Source organism: Rhinopithecus bieti, unplaced genomic scaffold, assembly GCF_001698545.2.
Source record: "Rhinopithecus bieti isolate Rb0 unplaced genomic scaffold, ASM169854v2 scaffold_39705, whole genome shotgun sequence".
In the NCBI taxonomy this organism is placed as follows: Eukaryota; Metazoa; Chordata; class Mammalia; order Primates; family Cercopithecidae; genus Rhinopithecus; species Rhinopithecus bieti.
The window spans coordinates 1,174,855-1,195,971 of record NW_016816813.1 but is presented as its reverse complement, the minus strand read 5'-3'; the positions used below and the strand labels follow the sequence as shown (position 1 = coordinate 1,195,971).

General features: G+C 44.5%; 1 protein-coding gene across 5 annotated transcripts in view; it reads right to left on the bottom strand.

Annotated features, from left to right (window-relative positions):
* Positions 1-1,780, bottom strand: part of SLC35F2 (solute carrier family 35 member F2) — a 65,921-nt gene extending 64,141 nt beyond the window's left edge. For 2 of the 5 annotated variants that reach the window (XM_017855284.1, XM_017855283.1), the window contains exon 1: positions 1,230-1,307. Coding sequence is in view for 1 of the 5 variants with exons in the window: in XM_017855282.1 (XP_017710771.1) it covers positions 1,230-1,339 (110 nt within the window). In the remaining 4 variants the exon portion in view is untranslated. Of the gene's footprint in view, positions 1-1,229 lie in introns of all 5 variants that reach the window. The other 3 variants (XM_017855282.1, XM_017855286.1, XM_017855285.1) reach the window with 3 other exon arrangements.
* Between the last annotated feature and the right edge of the window lie 19,337 nt (positions 1,781-21,117).

Sequence of the window (21,117 nt, the reverse complement as noted above, 5' to 3'; positions counted from 1 at the left end):
CTGACTTGTCCAAGGTCACCCAGCCAGGATTTGAGTCCAGAATGTGAGTGCCCTTAGCCATTACACTGAATTGCCTCCCAGCTGGGAACTTTCAACAAATGTATCAGGACATACACAACTGGATGCTACAAGGTGGTTTTGGGCCAACTTCCCCCTTTAAACACATGCATCAATTTCAAACTATATTTGTATGATAAAAAATGCTTACAGCTTTATCGATCTCGTTTTTAAAATGGTATGGCTTTTCAGGACATATCTTTCACAATCGTTAAAGGGAAATTCGCTTTGTTAATATGAAAAAAAAATCAAAGGCCTGTTTCATGAGTTGTCAGCGGCCCAAGTTGCTTAGACTAGGGCTTGCAGGCATCACCTCTTAAAAGATCATCTTGTGGCCTTGGGCAAATTGCTTAGCCTTCTTTGTTCTCCAGCGGCAAAGTGGACATAACAATAGTACCATCTCCTAAAGTGGTGAGGATTAGCTGATATTATCCACATAAATTGTTATGCACAGTACCTGACACAGAGCGAATGCCCAATAAATGTCTTTCACTATTTAGGTCCTGGGTTCTCTCATTTCCAGAGTGCAAGTCCTCCAGCAACCACAGAAACGCTTTCTAGAGTCCCTGCGTCCCACGAGCATAGTGATACCACAAGGAGGTTTCCCTGGACCCCAGTCCTGGGGGTGGCTATGTCACTTCCCTCAGGCCGAGGAAGGCAGGGCCGGCTCTGGTCTCCCGCCCGGCAGTAGCACAAAACTTAACCAGGATTTCTCACTTGGGTCAACTCTCGGATCACCGCGCCCAGTCTGGAGGGCTCGGCAGCAGACAGAATGAGGGCGCCGGCGTCAGGAAGTGGCGCTCACCCACCTGCCCAGCCCGAGGTGGGCACTCCTCCTTCACAGCATCCCCAGGAACCTCGTCCCTCCCCGGCGGAACGCCCCAGAGGACCGACCTAACAGTGCCAACAGTGTGGATTTCCGCCCAAATCCTCTAAAATACATTGCCACGATTTCGAAACGGGAGCCGAGGGAGACGCACCAAGTGCTTCCGAGGCCAGGTAAAGCGCACCATTCCTGGCGCACGTGTTGAGCCCCGAACCGAAGTCCGTGTGGTCGTCCCCTCTGCCTCCCTGCTGGGAGCCTCAGAGCTTGTGCTCAGTGTCCACGTGCGCGTCGGGCCCGCAGCCGCCCCCGCGCCCCAGCGGAGCTGCAGCGCGCGCCTTCCACTCACCAGGTGAAGAGTTTGCCTTTTATCCTGCGCAGCAGGCTGTAGAACTCGCCCCCTGCTCCCTCCGCGAGGGGCTCTGGGGCACCGGGACTCGCCGGCGAGTCTGCCTCCATGGGCGCCCTTACGCGTCTCCAGCGCCCAAAACCCCCTAAGTGCTGGGTCCCGGAAGACGGGAGGCGGCGCCTGTGCGGTCGGCTGGGGCTCCGCTCTGGCGCTGCGCTCCCTCCCTCGCTCGCTCGCGTCCCTCTCGCTCCTCCGCCCGCGTCTCTCTCGCTCCTCCGCCCGGCTCCTTCAGCGACCAATCATGAACTGTCAAGCCCTAAGGGCCAAACAATACATTTGCAGATTACAACCTGGCACCTTCAGGGTGGCAGGAGGAGAAAGGGCAATTTTTTTTTTCGTACTGGCAGCTGAGCCTCATTGTTGAGCGACACCCAATGTGTCTTTCAGGTTTTTAGGGTTCCTTGTTTGAAATCACAAGATACGGTGACACTAGGTTATTGTAGGTGATTCCTAAGCTAAGAAGCGGTGAGTGAGCCGGGACAGTGAGTGAGCTAACTAGTGAGTGAGCTAACTGGAAGGACTGGCTGACCCCTCCTCCTCCCTCCCACTCTCCCTCCCTCTGGCTGATTTGTACAAGATCGCTTCATTAAAATAGCTGAAGGCTGGCACGGCGCGTTGGAACGCCTGTAATCCCAGCGCTTTGGGAGGCCGAGGCGGGTGGATCACCTGAGGTCCGGAGTTCGAGACCAGCCTGGAAAACATGGTGAAACCCCGTCTCTACTAAAAATACATAAATTAGCCGGGCATGGTGACGGGTGCCTGTAGTCCCAGCCACTCGAGAGGCTGAGGCAGGAGAAACGTTTGAACCCGGGAGGCGGAGGTTGTGAGCCGAGATCGCGCCTTTGCACTCCAGCCTGGGCAACTGAGTGAGACGTCGTCTCAAAAAAAAAAAAAAAAAAAAAAAAAAAAAAAACCTGAAGGCGCTTCAGGTCTGTGTCGCTTTTCCCTACAAAACATGGGTGAGATCCTAAAAAGATCTTGGAAACGTGCCTTTGTGGCGTGGATGGAGGCGTGTCTCCTTCCTCGCGGTGTGTTGGTTTTGTCTTTCAGTATTCAGTTGTCTCCGCGGTGCCAGGGAGGGAGACGGTGCCAACCCCCCACGCTCGGCTGGGATGTCCTGCCCTGGCCACGCCTTCCGAGGCTTCCACGGGCCAAAGAGGGATTAAGAGACACTAAGCTGGGGTCGAAAAGTTCCCGTCACTGACCCCCTGCTTCCGGAAAGGAGGAAATCCAGAAAACAAAAGAAAAGGTGTTGGGACCTTTTTTTTTTTTTTCCTGGCCACCTGCTTTGGGGATTGGGGTGAGGCGAAATAAACGTATGTTCAAATAGACAGGCTATGCAGACAAGCTGGCAATTCTGTAAAAGGAGTCTAAGAATAAAGAACAGCTTTCGAAAATGAAATATGGCTTCAGGAACCCCAAGTTTAGCAGCTGCAGGAACCTCAAAAAAACCTTTGAAACTAAGAACGTGGTCATCCGTAGAGCACTAATTATTATAATACAAGCATATCATGAAACAAGAGGACATTAGAAGCACATTTAAGATCTCACTTTTGTAAAGTAAACAACTCATTTAACCCTGCACATTGACAACGTTGAATTCTACCTGAGCCCTGTGCTCCTAGAAAATAATGACAATTATTAAACCTTCCTACGCTGGGCGCGGTGGCTCACGCCTGTAATCCCAGTGCTTTGGGAGACCGAGGCGGGCGGATTACCTGAGGTCAGGAGTTCGAGACCAGCCTGGCCAACATGGCGAAATCCTGTCTCTACTAAAACTACAAAAATTAGCCAGGCGTTTTGGTATGCGCCTGTAATCCCAGCTACTTGGGAGGCTGAGGCAGGAGAACCGCTTGAACCCGGGAGGCAGAGGTTGCAGTGAGCCAAAATGGTGCCACTGCACTTCAGCCTGGGCAACAGAGTAAGACTGTCTCAAAAAAGAAAGAAAGAAAGAAAAAGACAGAGGCTGTGCGCGGTGGCTCACACCTATAATCCCAGTACTTCGGGAGGCCGAGGCAGGTGGATCACCTGAAGTCGGGAGTTCAAGACCAGCCTGACCAACATGGAGAAATTCCATCTCTACTAAAAATACAAAATTAGCTGGAGTGGTGGCGCACACCTGTAATCCCAGCTACTCAGGAGGCTGAGGCAGGAGAATCGTTTGAACCTGGGAGGCAGAGGTTGCGGTGAGCCGAGATCGCGCCATTGCACTCCAGCCTGGGCAAAAAGAGCGAAACTTGGTCTCAAAAAAAAAAAAAGAAAGAAAGAAAGAGACAGAGAGAGAAAGAGAAAGAAGAAAATAAACCTCCCACCTTTTTTTTTAATCAAAGATTTTGGTTGAATTTCTCTTCCTCATACCTCTGAACTTTCACCCACCCTGACCCTGAGCCCAGGTAACCCCTCCTTAGTAGCCCCTCCTGAGAAGCTGGCCTCAGGGTGAAACATTCCATGATCTACTATCCAACAGAGCCATCTTTTCATTCCACTTCCCGCCGGTAGAGAATAGACCCTTTCCTCCTACTGCAGGACCCTTCCCCATAGTCCCCACCCATCCCCATTTGCAATAATCCCTTCAAATAAAGTCTCTCCTTAACCAAATTTGATTTGTTTTTTATTTGCAATATATGCAGTAGTTACCCCCTTACCTGAGGTTTTGATTTCCACGGTTTTAGGTACTACATCCAATTACCCTCTGAAAATAGATGACTGTAGTTAAGATATTTTGAGAGAGCGACCACATTCACATAACTTTTATGACAGTATATTGTTATAATTGTTCTATTTTATTATGAGTTGTTAATTTCTTACTGTGCCAATTTTATAAATTAAATTTTATTATAGGTATGTATAGGAAAAAAATATATACTGTATAGGACTGAATACTATCTGCAGTTTCAGACATCCACCGGGGGTCTTGAAACATAAGGGAGGACTACTATGTTTGATTATGTGAATATGAAGAAAAATATAAGATACACATCAACACAAGTAACTTTAAAAGAGGGTGCAGGGCCAGGTGCGGTAGCTCATGCCTGTAATCCCAGCACTTCAGGAGGCTAAGGCAGGAGGATTGTTTGAGCTCAGGAGTTTCAGACCAGCCTGGGCAACATAGTGAGACCGTCTAAAAAATAAAAAATAAAAATCTCTGGCACATATAATAGAGTCCCTTTTTTTTTTTTTTTTTTTTTTTTGATGGAGTCTCTCTGTCCTCAGGCTGGAATACAGTGGCCCTATCTCGGCTCACTGCAACCACCAACTCTCTGGTTCAAACGATTCTCCTGCCTCAGCCTCCCAAGTAGCTGGGACTACAGGCACGTGCCCATGCCTGGCTAATTATTGTATTTTTAGTAGAGACAGGGCTTGTTGTTGGCCAGGATGATCTCGATCTCCTGACCTCATGATCCACTTGCTCGGCCTCCCAAACTGCCGTGATTACAGGTGTGAGCCACCAAGCCCCGCCAATAGAGTCCCTATTATGTAAAAATGTATGCTTTTGTATAAATACATAAGATTAAAAGATGGATTTATACATTGTAGCAAGCTGAATAATGTCCCCCAAAATATCCAGGTCCTAATCCTAGAACCTGTGAATGTTGCCTTGAGTAGCAAAATGGACTTTGCAGATGTGATTAAGTTACACACTGTGTGGCCAGTCGCGGTGACTCACGCCTGTAATCCCAGCATTTTGGGAGGCCGAGGCGGGTGGATCACGAGATCAGGAGTTCAATACCAGCCTGGCCAAGATGGTGAAACCCCGTCTGAAACAAACAAAAAAAATTAGCCAGGCACAGTGGCAGGCGCATGTAATCCCAGCTACTCAGGAGGCTGAAGCAGGAGAATCACTTGAATTCAGAGGGCGGAGGTTGCAGTGAGCCGAGATGATGCCACTGTACTCCAGCCTGGGTGACACAATGAGACTTCGTCTCAAAAAAAAATAACACAATGTGAGATGGAGAGATTATCCTGTGGGCCATAATGTAATCATATTGTCATAGGAGGGAAACAGAGGCCGGGCATGGAGGATCACACCTGTAATCCCAGCACTTTGGAAGGCCGAAGCGGGTGGATCACAAGGTCAGGAGTTCGAGATCAGCTTCGCCAACACGGCGAAATCCCATCTCTATAAAAATACAAAAATTACCCGGGCATGGTGATGCACACCTGTAACCCCAGCTACTCAGAAGGCTGAGGCAGGAGAATTGCTTGAACCTGGGAGGCAGAGGTTGCAGTGAGCCGAGATCATGCCATTGCACCCCAGCCTGGGTAACATAGCAAGACTCTGTCCTGAAAAAAAAATAGGAGGGAAACAAAAAGAAAAGAAAATGATATAATGGAAGCAGAGGTTGAAGTGATGCACTTTGAAGACAGAGAAAGGCTAACACAACCCAAGGAATACACGCAGCCACCGGAAGCTCAGAGGCTCCAGAAGGAAGTAGCCCTGACAACCTAAGCCTTGACTATAGGCCGGTGAAACTGATTTCAGACTTCTGACCTCCAGAACTGTAAGAGAATAAATCTACGTTGTTTTAAGCCACTAAATTGGTGATTTATTACGGTGGCCACAGGAAACAAATGCAAAGGTATATACACTGATTTATAGAAATCAGGGTGCACTGTCAAGTGAAGAAAGCAAATTTTAGGGTAATTGTATAATATGATTCCATTTTAATAAAAGCTACCAACTAAATATCTTTATATATACATATATATATTAATACACTGATAGACATATATTTATGTTTTCTGTGTTTATATGAGCAAGAAAAAGGATTTGGAAGAATACATAACAGGTTATTGATGATGGTTAAATCATGTGAGTGGTTGGGGATGGGGTTGGGGAATGAATAAGGGATTGAGAGATTGCCATATGTATCTTCATTTTGTGCTCGTACTATGAGCATATACTGCCTTTGCAATTTAAAAAATATACAATTAAGGCATTTTTCAATAGGTCACATTAATATTAATTTAAAACAGGCTCAGCTGGGCCCGGTGGCTCATGCCTGTAATCCCGGCACTTTGAGAGGCCAAGGCAGGTGGATCACCTGAAGTCAGGAGTTCAAGACCAGCCCCACCAACATGGTGAAACCCCATCTCTACTAAATACAAAAAAATTAGCCTGGCATGGTGGCACATGACTGTAATTCCAGCTACTTGGGCAGTAGCTGAGGCAGGAGAATTGCTTGAACCCAGAAGGCAGAGGTTGCAGTGAGCTGAGATTGTGCCATTACACTCCAGCCTGGGCAACGAGAGCAAAACTCCATCTCAAAAAAAAAAAAAAAAAAACATATAAAGCTCAACATGTCACCCCCAGGAGACAATGGGGCCAGAAAATATAATTAACCACTGACATGGATTATAAAGTTATGGACAAAATTATATGTATTTGTTAAATACAAAATCCTCCTCAAAAAGTGGCAACAGTAGTACTACTCTAGCATTGCTCCAAAATGAGCTCATCCCTACTGAGGAGTATTGATCAGTCTACCTTATTTTGGTATCAGGATTAAAATACATTGAGTGGATCTACGGGCACCGATCCACAAGTTTATGTCGATGGAAATTTACTGGAAAAATAATTTAGGTGTTGGGGGTTTTGCACATAGTAACTTTACTTCTTACAATTACAAAATAACAGCTGCCACTTATTGAGCGCCTACTGTGTGCCAGATAATTTATATTTTCTATTGTATGTATCAAATCACCCCAAATCATAGAGGCTTCAAACAGCAATCATTTTACTATCGCTTGAGGTTTCTGTGGGTCAGGAATTTAGGAAGGTGTGGGCCAAGTGGTTCTGGCTTGAGATGTCTCCTGTGGTTGCAGTTAGAAGGTAGCTGAAGTGAGAAGGCAAGGGGTAGACTGGGAGGTTTGGGCTGGAGCATCGAGAACCTGACCAGCATATCTCCTCTCTCTCTCCATTTAGTTTCAGGGGCTTTCTATGTGGTCTCTGTTTGTGGGCTAATTTGCTAATTTGGGCTTCCTCATAGCCAGGTGATTTCAGAATAATTGGTCTGCTTACCTAGCAGCTGGTAGCCGGTTCTTACCCCAAGCAAATGCCCTAAGAGAAAAAAGCCAGGGCTTATATTCAGTATCCTCCAACCAAAGACCACTGTAAATGTATATGTAGTTCAACAAGTTGAACTTATTACTCCTTGCTGTGAGAGAGAATTCATGTGATGGGGGAACCATAGATTCTCAATAACAGCGAGTTAGAAAGAACTAAATATATATAGGCTATTAGCTTGTTGAGTGATTCAAAGAAGGGTTTAAGGAAGCAGGAGTTCACTCTAGATTGGAGGCTGTTTGGATGCAATTCTTACTGGCATCTCAAGACATCTATATGGAGGGCAGACTTGGGTGAGGAAAAAACTGTAATTGGTAAAGAACTAGCAGTCACTCATTTTGTCAAAAAGTCCAGAGTTGGTATTTTATGGGTGGCACAATGACATTGTTTTTGTGCTTAGAGAAGATTACGAGCTAGCCTTGCTTTATTTTGTTTTATCATGGTCTCAGGATAATCTCATCTGAGAATGATATTCTGTTAGATTATGTCCTATAAAAGAATAATATGAAGGCTGGGCGTGATAGCTCATGCCTGTAATCCCAGCACTTTGGAAGGCCGAGGCAGGTGGATCACCTAGGTCAGGAGTTCAAGACCAGCCTGGCCAACATGGCAAAACTCCATCTCTACTAAAAATACAAAAAGCCAGACGTGGTAGCTACTGGGGAGGCTGAAGCAGGACAATTGCTTGAACCCAGGGGGCAGAGGTTACAGTGAGCTGAGATCGTGCCACTGCACTCCAGCCTGCGTGACAGAATGAGACTCCATCTAAAAATAATAATAATAATATGACTCAGTTGTAAGTGCCAGACCAGTTTCACAAAAACAAAACAAAACAAAACAAAACAAACACTGTTTATTTTCCTATTCTTTCTCAGTATCTCCTTTTATGACCTAGCCAAAAAAATCATGTAGTCTCATTACCACCATAGTCCCAAACCCACCCAGACTCAAAGGAAGTGCATATAGACCCCACCTTTCAAAGGAACAGGGTGTCACCATCACATGGGAAAAGAGCATATGGGTTGGAGGATATAGTTGAAGCCATCAATGGTCTATATATGGGTTGGAGGATATAGTTGAAGCCACAAATGCTTTGCAAATTGCTCTCAGGCATAATTAATACTATTTTTCAGGTGAGTAAGCTAAAATTCAGAAAAGATTAAGTAAATTGTCCAAGATCTTTAGAATAATAACTGATACTGACATTAAAAGCACCAAGCTGTCTTTCCAATTTAATTGACAAGCATGTATGAGCCTCTTTCCCAGTATCTTTTACTCATTGCTTGTAAAAATAATTATAAAGAGATATACTTTTTAGATCTCACCAAATACAACATACTGAATAAGAAAAGCTATGATAGTCACATCCATATTAAGATTACCATTCATTTAAAAAAATAATAAGACTGTAGTTCTAAGTGACGGTTTTGGATGTTTGTCCCCTCTGAATCTCATGTTGAAATGTGATCCCAATGTTAGAGGTGGGGCCTGGTGGGAGGTAATTGGATCAATGGGATCCCTCATGAAAGCTTTAGCACCATCTCCTTAATGATAAGTGAGTTCTCACTCAGTTTACACAAGATCTGGTTGTTGAAAAGAGTCTGGAACCCACCAGGTGTGGTGGCTCACACCTGTAATCTCAGAACTTTGGGAGGCCAAGGCAGGTGTATCACCTGAGGTCAGGAGTTCAAGACTAGCCTGGCCAACATGGTGAAACCCCGTCTCTACTAAAAATACAAAATACGTGGTGGTGGTGCATGCCCGTAATCCCAGTTACTCGAGAGGCTCAAGCAGGAGAATCGCTGGAACCCGAGAGGTGAAGGTTGCAAAGTGAGCCAAGGTCACGCCATTGCACACAGCCTGGGCAACAAGAGCGAAACTCTGTCTCAAAAAAAAAAAATTCCCCCGCTCTTGCCATGTGACATTTTGGCTCTCCGTCACCTTCCACTGTGATTGTAATCTTATTGAAGCCTCAGCAAAAGCAAATGCCAGCACCATGCTGCCTGTAAAGCCTACAGAATTCTGAGCCACCAATTAAATCTCATTATTATTATTATTATTAGAGACAGGATCTTGCTTGCTCTGTAACCCAGGCTGGAGTGCAGCGGCACAATCATGGCTTACTGCAGTCTCGACCTCCTAGGCTCAGGCAGTCCTCCCACCTCAGCCTCCTGAGTAGCTGGGACTACAAGCATGCACTACCATCCTGGCTAATTTTTGTATTTTTAAAATTTTTGTAGAGATAGAGTTTCACTATGTTCTCCAGGCTGGTCTCAAACTCCTGGGCTCAAGCAATCCTCTGGCCTCAGGCACACAAAGTACTGGGATTATAGGCACGTGCCACTGTGCCTGACCTAAATCTCTTTTTTCAATAAATTACTCAACTCAGATATTTCTTTATAACAACATAAGAACAGCCTAATGCACTAAGTGTTTGGATTTTTTTTTTCTTTTTTTGAGACGGAGTATCACTCTGTTGCCTAGGCTGGAGTGCAGTGGTGTGATCTCAGCTCACAGAAACCTCTGCCTCCTGGGTTCAAGCAATTCTCCTGCCTCAGCCTCCCAGGTAGCTGGGACTACAGGCATATGCCACCACACCCAGCTAATTCGTATATTTTTAGTAGAGATAGAGTTTTAGCACATTGACCAGGCTGGTCTTGAACTCCTGACTTCAGGTGATCCACCCACCTCGGCCTCCCAAAGTACTGTGATTATAGGCATGAGCCACCATGCCCAACCAAGATTTTAAATTATATTATTTGTGAGGAATACTTGAATACTAAAAATACCACAGTAGTAAAGAAGTGGCTTTGGAAGTCCAAGGCAGAGGATCACTTGAGGCCAGACCAGCCTGGGCAGTATAACAAGACACCATCTCTACAAAAAATATAAATAAATAATAAACATAAAAATTAGCTGGGCATGGTAACTTGCACCTGTGGCCCCAGCTACACAGGAGGCTGAGGTAGGAGGATTCCTTGAGCCTGGGAGATGCAGGCTGCAGTGAGCCATGAACATGCCACTCCACTCCAACATGTGTGACAGAATGAGACCCTGTCTCAAAAAAAAAAAAAGAAAAAAGTAAGACTCCTTTAATCTAGAACCAATGTTTAAGGTAGTTAAACTAAAGTCATTTCTATAAACATTCAATGGGAACTTTCCAAATATAATCTATAAAGTTCATTTTAAAATCCTTACTTAAAAAGCTTTATTTTTAAAAATTCTGTTTGTAGCATCCTATTAAAGACATTTATTGCTACTATTCTTGAGGCTCACAAGGACAATAGCTGCTTTATCTCAGCTAAGCCTCTTTATTTTCTCTTTCACAAGTATTCGAAGAATACTAGTCAGTGTCAATCTGTCTTCGATTTGAATGGCCTAAGGTACACAAGGTACCAAACAAATGAAAATGTCAGAATTACCTGTCATTAAGCAGAGTGAATCAATAATACTATCTGCTTAGATGGCAACTTTGTTTAGAGAATTCACATTATTACCATTATCTTATTATAGGACCCATTACAAATCAATCAACTGTATATTGGTTGAATGCAAATTATGTGCAGACCACATTTCTAGATGTGATCTCTGATATTCAGTATGTGAAAGATACTTTTACTCTTCCATCCACCTTTCCTTCCTTCCTTCTTTCCCTCCAAAAACATTTTAGAACGCCTACTACGTTCAGGGCCCCATGCTAGATGGCAGGAAGAATGTAGGAGTAATTAAGACTTGATTCTTGTATTCATATTGTTTACAATTTAATAGAGAGGAAAGTACTTTCTTTGCACAACCCTAACTGCCCTTTTTTTTTGAGACAGAGTCTTGCTCTGTCGCCTAGGCTGAAGTGCAGTAGTGTGATCTAGGCTCACTGCAGCCTCGGCTTCCCCGGTTCAAGCTATTCTCCTGCCTCAGCCTCCAGAGTAGCTGGGATTACAGGCACCTGCCACCACGCCCAGCTGATTTTTGTATTTTTCCTAGAGATGGGGTTTCACCATGTTGGCCGGGTTGGTCTTGAACTCCTGACCTAGTGATCTGCCCACCTCGGCCTCCCAAAGTGCTGGGATTACAGGCGTCAGCCATCGCGCCCGGCTCGTTTGTTTGTTTGTTTGTTTGTTTGTTTGTTTGTTTGTTTAGACAAGGTCTCACTCTCTCACCCAGGCTGGATTGCAGTGGTGTGATCATGGCTCACTGCAGCCTCAACTTCCCCAAGCTCAAGTGATCCTCCCACCTCAGCCTCCCAAGTAACTTGGACCACAGGTGTGCATCACCATGCTCAGCTAATTTCTTATATTTTTTGTAGAGATGGAGTTTCTCCATGTTGCCCAGGCTGGTCTTGAACTCCTGGGTTCAAGTGGTCCTCCCGCCTTGGCCTCTGAAAGTGCTGGGATTAAAAGAGCTTGAGCTAGGCCGGGTGTGGTGGCTCACACCTGTAATCCCAGCACTTTGGGAGGCCAAGGCAGGTGGATCACCTAAGGTCAGGAGTTCAAGACCAACCTGACCAACGTAGTGAAACCCTGTTGCTACTAAAAATACAAAAATTAGCAGGGTGTCATGGTGGGCGCCTGTAATCCCAGCTACTCGGGAGGCTGAGGCAGGAGAATTGCTTGAACCCAGGAGGCAGAGGTTGCAGTGAGCTGAGATCGCACTGCTGCGCTCCAGCCCGGGTGACAGAGCGAGACTGACTCTGTCTCAAAAAAAAAAAAAAAGAAAGAAAGAAAGAAAAAAAGCTTGGGCCTGGGAGGCAGAGGTTGCAGTGAGCCAAGATAACACCACTGTACTCCAGCCTGGGTAACACAGTAAGACTCCGTTCCCCAAAACCCCCAAAAAAGCATGAGCCACCGTGCCCAGCCTAACCTTATTATTTAATTGAGGAGTAAAGGCTCCAAGAAATGAGCTTTTTCCTGATCATCCCTTGGTCCCGGCCAGCTCCCACTTCACCCCTTCTTTTCTACTTACAGTCCTGAAAGATTTCTCTTCACTGCACCTCTTTTCCAGGTACCATTGCCTGAATCCCTTTTCCTGAGGTCATCTAACTTCTAAAATAAGTACTGGAAGGAAAATGAAAAGGAAACAAATATAGGTTGTACAAAAAATAAAACACAAAAGAGAAAACAAAAAATCATCTTGAGAACTTTTAAACTGTGTCATTAACCATAGCAGTCCCTTATTGTCTAATGCAGTGGTTTAAAATACCAACCATAGGCTAATGACTCCCTGACTTTTAACTCCAGCACAGGCTTCCCCTGAGCTTCAGATTTGTATATATAATTGCTGACTTGCCATATCCACTAGGAAGTCTTAAAGGCATCTCAAACATGGCCCAAACAAAAGTCTTTCTGTTCCTCCATTTCTTACTTTCCTCACACCCATTGCAATATAAAGCACTTCAATCTATCTGTTCTCAAACTAAGAAACTAGGTATCTGCCAGGCATGGTGGCTCATGCCTGTAATCCCAGCACTTTGGGAGGCTGAGCTGGGAGGATCACTTGAGGCCAGGAGTTTGAAACAAGCCTGGGCAATAAAGTAAGACTTCATTTCTATGGGGAAAAAAATTAATTTTAAAAACAAAAGAATCTAGGGATCATACATGGTTTCTCCTTTTCTCTTCTCTCTCTCATTCAATCCAATAGGCAGTCTTTTCTTTCTTCTTTTTTTTTTTTTTTTTTTTTTTTTTTTTTTTTTTTTTTTGTTGAGACAGAGTCTCGCTCTGTCAACCAGGCTGGAGTACAGTGGCACGATCTCGGCTCACTGCAACCTCTGCCTCCTGTGTTCAAGCAATTCTCTTGTCTCGGCCTCCCTAGTAGCTGGGACTATAGTCATACGCTGCCACACCTGGCTAATTTTTGTATTTTTAATAGAGACAGGGTTTCACCATATTGGTCAGGCTGATCTCAAACTCCTGACCTCAGGTGATCCACCAGCCTCAGCCTCCCAAAGTGCTGGGATTACAGGCATGAGCCACCGTGCCCAGCCCAGTCTTTTATTTTCATTTTCAAAATATATCTGAAATCCATTCCCTTTTCTCTGTCTTCAAGACCATAGGCCAGACCACCAAACTCTGTGGCCTATATGCTGCAACAGACTGGTATATCNTTTTGTTGAGACAGAGTCTCGCTCTGTCAACCAGGCTGGAGTACAGTGGCACGATCTCGGCTCACTGCAACCTCTGCCTCCTGTGTTCAAGCAATTCTCTTGTCTCGGCCTCCCTAGTAGCTGGGACTATAGTCATACGCTGCCACACCTGGCTAATTTTGTATTTTAATAGAGACAGGGTTTCACCATATTGGTCAGGCTGATCTCAAACTCCTGACCTCAGGTGATCCACCAGCCTCAGCCTCCCAAAGTGCTGGGATTACAGGCATGAGCCACCGTGCCCAGCCCAGTCTTTTATTTTCATTTTCAAAATATATCTGAAATCCATTCCCTTTTCTCTGTCTTCAAGACCATAGGCCAGACCACCAAACTCTGTGGCCTATATGCTGCAACAGACTGGTATATCTTCTTACTTATTCTATTCTTGCCTCCCTGCAATCCATTACCCAAAATCTCTATGAAATAAGGTCACTCTCCCCTGCTTATAAGCCTACAATGCCTGCCTGCTGTATTTAGCATGAAATTTAGGCTCCTTGCTCTAGCTTGAATGCCCTGCCTAACTCTTCAACCTATGCACTGTGCTTTCTCTTTCCTTTTATTTCTATTGCCTCATTTCCTCTGCCCGGAATATTCTGCCTTCAGATCTAAGCATTGTCTTAGGTCCAGTGTTGCTTCCTTAGAGAAGATGTCCTTGACTTAATCCACTGGTTCCCAGTCTCTCCCTATTAAATTGATAGGTTACATTTTCATTGTAGGAATGGTTGGGGACTGAACTGTGTACCACTTCCCACCCAGAAATTCATATATTGCAGTCACCCAGGGCTGAGGGGATGGACCACCACCCTGATGGGCCAAGGACAAAGCATCAAGCCAAAGAAGATTATTCTGGAGCCTTAAAGTCTTTGTTTGTTGTTTGTTTGTTTGTTTGTTGGAGATGGAGCCTCGCTCTGTCACACAGGCTGGAGTGCAGTGGCATGATCTTGGCTCACTGCAACCTCCACCTCCAGGTTCAAGCAATTCTCCTTCCTCGGCCTTCTGAGTAGCTGAGACTACAGGCATAAGCTACCACGTCTGGTTAATGTTTGCATTTTTAGTAGAGATGGGGTTTTGCCATATTGGCCAGGCTGGTCTCGAACTCCTGACCTCAGGTGATCCACCTGCCTCAGCCACCCAAAGTGCTGGGATTATAGGCGTGAGCCATCACTCCCGACTGGGATTTATTTTTTATTTCTGACTTTTGGAATGGGAAAGTCTATGCTATGACTATTCCACCATTGTATTTTGGAAGCAGATAACTTGTCTGGTTTTATAGATTCACAGCTGGAGAGGAATTTTGCTTCAGGACAAATCATAACTGTTATGAGTCTCACCCATACCTGATTTAGATGATATTTTGTGCTTAGACTTGATGCTGAAATGAGTTAAGATTTCCGGGGCCGTTAGAACAGGGTGAGCGTATCAATTTGGAGGAGAGGTAGACGGAAGGCTATAATGAGTTCTACCAAAATTCATATGTTGAAGTCCTAACCTCCAGTGCCTCAGAATGTGATTGCAGTGATGAGGTCTTTAGAGGTATTAAGTTATAATGAAGACATTAGGGTAGGCCCTAATCCAATATAACTAGCATCCTTCTAACAAGAGGGAATTAAAACACAGATAGTTACAGCGGGAAGACCGTGTGAAGACACAGAGAGATAGCCCTCTACAAGCCACGAGAGATGCTTCAAAAGAAACCAGTTCTGGCTTCAAAAGAAACCAGTTCTTGGCGCGGTGGCTCACACCTGTAATCCCAGCACTTCAGAAAGCCGAGGCGGGCGGATCACCTGAGGTCAGGAATTCGAGACCAGCCTGACCAAGATGGAGAAACTCCGTCTCTACTAAAAATACAAAATTAGCCGGGCCTGGTGGCACATGCCTGTAGTTCCAGCTATTCGGGAGGCCAAGACAGGAGAATCGCTTGAACCTGGGAGGCAGAGTTTGCGGTGAGCGGAGCCCGCACCATTGAGCTCCAGCCTGGGCCACAAGAGCGAAACTCTGTCTCAACAAATAAAACCAGTTCTGCCACCATCTTGATTTCAGACTTCTAACGTCCAAGACTGTGAGAAAATAAATATGTTTAAGCCACTCAGTCTGTTGTATCTTGTTATGGCAACCCTAATAAACTAATACAGAAATTATCTGAAATTATCTTGTTATTTGATTACTTATATTGTATTCTGCTGCCCACAGAACATTTCCTGCCCATCTATGGAGAACAGTCCCATAAGTATCTTGAGAATCATGTTAGCACTCAAAAGAAGCTAAATGGTAAAGTGACCTCATAAAATATTTATTTTATCTTTTCATACACATCTTGCATGAATTTTAATGTATTAATTTCAGTGCCTCTCTCACCGCCTTTTCCTTTCTTCACTCTTCTGCACCCACTTACAACAACTATCCCTTTAGCCAGACCAAGTTACTTACAGCTCATGAACTACAAGATGCCATTTTGCACAGCTATACCTTTCCCTTAGATTAAGGCGAAGTCTTATCCTTCAACACTAAGCAAAGGGATTCCTTCCTCTGGGAACTCTTTTTAATCCTCTTTATAATTTATTTATTTATGTATTTATGTATTTATTTATTTATTTTTGAGATAGGGTCTCCCCTAGGCTGGAGTGCAGTGGTGTGAACATGGCTCACTGCAGCCTCAAACTCCCAGGCTCAGGTGATCCTCCTGCCTCAGCCTCCCAAGCAGCTAGGACCAAAGGCACGAGCCGCCTCACCTGGCTGTTTTTTGTACCTTTTGTACAAATTGGGTTGCCCAGGCTGGTCTCAAACTCATGGGGTCAAGCTATCGGCAGTCTCGGCCTCCCAAAGTGCTGAGATTTCAGGTTTCAGCCACTGACCCTTACCCTACTTCAGTAATTTTTGCTCCAATTTCTATTATTTCCTTCGTTCTACATTATTTGGGTTTATGTTGCTTTTTCCCTAACTCCTTAAATTGTATTCTAAACTCATTAATTTTGAGCTGCCTCTCACCAGTTTTGATAATGGCTTCACCTGCATTCATCTCTACGTATTTTCTAGTTTCCATTATAATTTCTTCTTTGACTCGTGAGTTGGAAAGACACATCCCTTAATTTCCAAGCATAATAAGAGCTTTTATTTTTTTTTATTTTTATTTATTTTTTTTTTTGAGACGGAGTCTCGTTCTGTCACCAGGCTGGAGTGCAGTGGCATGATCTCAGCTCACTGCAACCTCTGCTGCCTGGGTTCAAGCAATTCTCTCTCCTCAGTCTCCTGAGTAGCTGGGACTACAGGCATAAGCAACCATGCCCAGTTAATTTTTGTATTTTTAGTAGAGATGGGGTTTCACCATATTGGCCAGTCTCATCTCGAACTCCTGACCTCAGGTGATCCGCATGCCTCAGCCTCCCAAAGTGTTAGAATTAGAAGCGTGGGCCACTGCACCTGGCCAAGTTTTTAATTATTTTCTATAGTTGATTTCTAACTTAATTGTATGATAATGTAGGCTATATGATACTTTTTTTTTTTTTTTCCAGAGGTAGGGTCTCGCTCTGTCACCCAAACTGGAGTGCAGTGGTATAGTCATAACTCACTGCAGCCTCAAACTCGTGGGCTCACAGGATGCTCCTGCCTCAGATTCCAGAGTAGCTGGGACTACAGGCGAGCGCCACCACACCTGGCTAATTTTTAAATTTTTTGTAGAGACTGATTTTATCCATGTTGCCCAGGCTGGTCTAGAACTCCTGGACTCTCAAATCATTGGGATTGCAAGTGTGAGCCACCATGCCTGACCCGACCTGATACTTTCAATACTTTGAAAATATTGAGATAAATTTTAAGACCTAGTACATGGTCAATTTTGATAAATGTTTTTCATCGGTGTGTAAAAGAATGTTTGGTTTAGTTTAGTTTTTTCTTTTTTTTTGAAACGGAATTTCGCTCTTGTTGCCCAGGCTGGAGTGCAACAGTACCATCTTGACTCACTGCAACCTCCGCCTCCCAGATTCAAGCGATTCTCCTGCCTCAGCCTCCTGAGTAGCTGGGATTACAGGCATGTATCACCACACCCAGCTAATTTCGTATTTTTAGTAGAGACGGGGTTTCTCCATGTTGGTCAGGTTGGTCTCAACCTCAGGTGATCCACCCGCCTTGGCCTCCCAAAGTGCTGGGATTATAGGCGTGAGCCACCATGCCTGGCGGAGTGTTTATTCTCGATGTGTTTTTTGTTTGTTTGGTTAGCTCTTTGTTTGTTTGTTTGTTTTGTTTTGTTTTTTGAGATGGAGCCTCACTCTGTCGCCCAGGCTGGAGTGCAGTGGTGTGATCTCAGCTTACTGCAGCCTCCTTCTCCCAGGTTCAAGTGATTCTCCTGCCTTAGCCTCCCGAGTAGCTGGAATTAGAGCCACCCGCCGCCACGCCTCATTTTTGTATTTTTACTAGAGATGGGGTTTCACCATGTTGGCCAGGCTGGGCTCAAACTCCTGACCTCAAGTGATCCGTTGGCCTTGGCCTCCCAAAGTGTTGGGATTACAGGCATGAGTCACCGTGCCCGGCCCTCAGTGTTTTAACATGTCCATTTAAACAAATATTCAGTCTCCTACTAATTTTTTTGTCTATTTGATCTATCAATTTCTGAAACATTTGTGAAACCAGTGGTTCTCAAAGCATGGGCCTGAACCAGAAACATCAGCAGCACCTGAGAACTAGGTGCTTCTCTCAGGTGCTTGTGAGAAGTGGAAATTCTCAGGCCCCACCCTAGACTTATTACTCAGAAGCTCTGGAATTGAGCCTAGCAATCTGTTTTGTTTTTGTTTTGTTGTTGTTGTTGAGATGGAGTTTCACTCTTGTTGCCCAGGCTGGAATGCAATGGTGCGATCTCGGCTCACCGCAACCTGTGCCTCCCAGGTTCAAGCGATTCTCCTGCCTCGGCCTCCCTAGTAGCTGGGATTACAGACGCCTGCCACCACACCCGGCTAATTTTGTGCTTTTTAGTAGAGACGGGGTTTGTCCATGTTGGTCCGACTGGTCTCGAACTCCCGACCTCAGGTGATCCGCCCACCTCAGCTTCCCAAAGTGCTGGGATTATAGGCATGAGCCACCGTGCCCGGCTAGCAATTGGTTTTAACAAGCCCATCATGGGATCATGAGATAGACTAAAATTTGAGAACCAACCTATTCTTCCATTATAAGAAGAAATAGAAACTTAGTTTCTCCTTATACAATTGTCAATATTTACTTCATATGTTTTAAATTTTTATTATTAGGTACAGAGTAGTTTTTGTTACACATCTCTGTTGAATTATTTTATTATTATGACATGACACGCTTTATCTGTCCTAATACATTTTGTGTGAAAGTCTACTTTTTCTGATGCTAATAGAGCTTTTCCAACTTCATTTTAGCTGGTATTGGCCTGGCATATTTTTTTTTCTATTCATTGCTTTTCAACATTTCTGTATAATAATGATATTTATATATATCTTGAAATAGCACATAGCTGGATTTTGTTTTGTTTGTTTCGTTTTTGTTTCTGAGACAGAGTTTTGCTCTTGTTGCCCAGGCTGGAATGCAATGGCAATCTCGGCTCACTGCAACCTCTGCCTCCCGGGTTCAAGCAATTCTCCTGCCTCAGCCTCCCAAGTAGCTGGGATTACAGGTGTATGCCTCCATGCCCGGCAAATTTTGTATTTTTAGTGGAGGCAAGATTTCACCATGTTGGCCAGGCTGGTCTCAAACTCCTGACCTCAAGTGATCCACCCACCTCAGCCTCCCAAAGTGCTGGGATTACAAGCGTGAGCTACCATGCCCAGCTGTGTTTTATTTTTAGTCTCTTTGCCTTTTCTTTTTTTTTTTCCTTTCTGTTACTTGAACCGCTGAATCTACTTTAATCTTTGCCTTTTCATTGGGCAGTTTAGTCTATTTACATATAGGATGATTACTGACATATTTGGATTTATTTATACCAAATTACTATGTGGTTTTCAACTTGTCTTAATGTTTCTTTCTGTCTCTCTCTCTTCCTTCTTTTGAATTGGCTGAGTTTTTTCTCTTATACTTGTTTGGAAGTTCTGTACACTATGCCTATTCTTTCATAGTAGTCATAGCTATTCTAACATACAAACTTAGCAAATTCTAAAATTAATCAAAAGTTTTATCCTTTTCCCAAACAATGCAAGAACCTTAGAATACTTTATGATTCTCCCAGCTTATACACTGTTGTTACCTAGTAATTTAATTCTAGCTTGCTTCTTCCCCCCAACAAAGTACAGATTTGTGGAAGCTAAATCAACTCCATATGCTAATCCATGTTGATTTATGATTAACTCCAGTTCTGAGAATGCCTGTTAGGATTTATAGTTTCACATACTTACTGTATGTCCTGCCTTTTGGCAAATTCCCTATTATTGTATATAAGCCCTGGGTCTTGGGGATAACTGTGCAAGAATCCACCAACTTGCAGGACTGAGACAGTGAAAGAGATCTAACTTAACAGACTCCATCTTGAGTCTAACCTCCAAGTTGTTCTTGTACATTCCTGCGTGTACAGTGAACTAACTTTGAAAGAAACTTAGTTTGTAGTTTACAGTTTTTTTGTTTCTGTTTTTGTTTTTGTAATGGAATTTCACTCTCGTTGCCCAGGCTGGAGCACAATGGCGTGACCTCAGCTCACTGCAAACTCCACCTCCCAGGCTCAAGCAATTCTCCTGCCTCAGCCTCCTAAGTAGCTGGGATTGCAGGCACCCACTCAGATGCTTGGCTAATTTTTTTTGTTTGTTTGTTTTTTGTTTTTCGTTTTTTGTTTTTTTAGTTTTAAGGAGTTGACAGTTTAATAGGCAAGAAGAAAGGGAGAAGACAGAAGGAAGAAGCTCCCCTGTACAGAGACAGAGGGGGGGCTCCAAAGCCGAAAGAGGGAACCCCTGCCTGGTTAATTTTTTGTTTAGTTTTGTTTTGTTTTTTGAGATGGAGTCACGCACTGTCGCGCAGGCTGGAGTGCAATGGTGTCATCTCCACTCACTGCAACCTCTGCTCCCGGGATCACGCGCTTCTCCTGCCTCAGGCTCCCAAGTAGCTGGGATTACAGGCCACCATACCCGGCTAATTTTTTGTATTTTTAGTAGAGACAGAGTTTCGCTATGATGGCCAGATTGGTCTCGAACTCCTGACCTCTTGATCCGCCCACGTCAGCCTCCCAAAGTGCTGGGATTACAGGCGCGATCCATTGCATGAGGCCAGCTTTTTGTATTTTCAGTAGAGTCAGAGTTTCACCATGTTGGCCTGGCGGTCTTGAACTCCTGACCTCAGGTGATCCACCCACTTTGGCCTCTCAAAGTGCTGGGATTACAGGCGTGAGCAACCCACACCTGGGCCTATAGTTTATAGTTTAAAACAAAGACAATAACACCCCTTTCTCATAGCAGACTTCCTTCTTGCCTGGGGACCAGATTGCCTTTATAGTAATAACATTAGCCACAAGATTAGAAATTATGGTTTAGGAGTCATGTCGCTGGAGGCTACAAGACTCTGATCCTCCCTCAGCTACTCCTAAGATCAGTGCTTGAGATATTTTGCAGACCCTGCACTTGTTGGATCGGCTGGCATCACCCAGATTGATCAACGGGCTTTTCTGATCTTGTGGTCCCCACCCAGGAATGGAC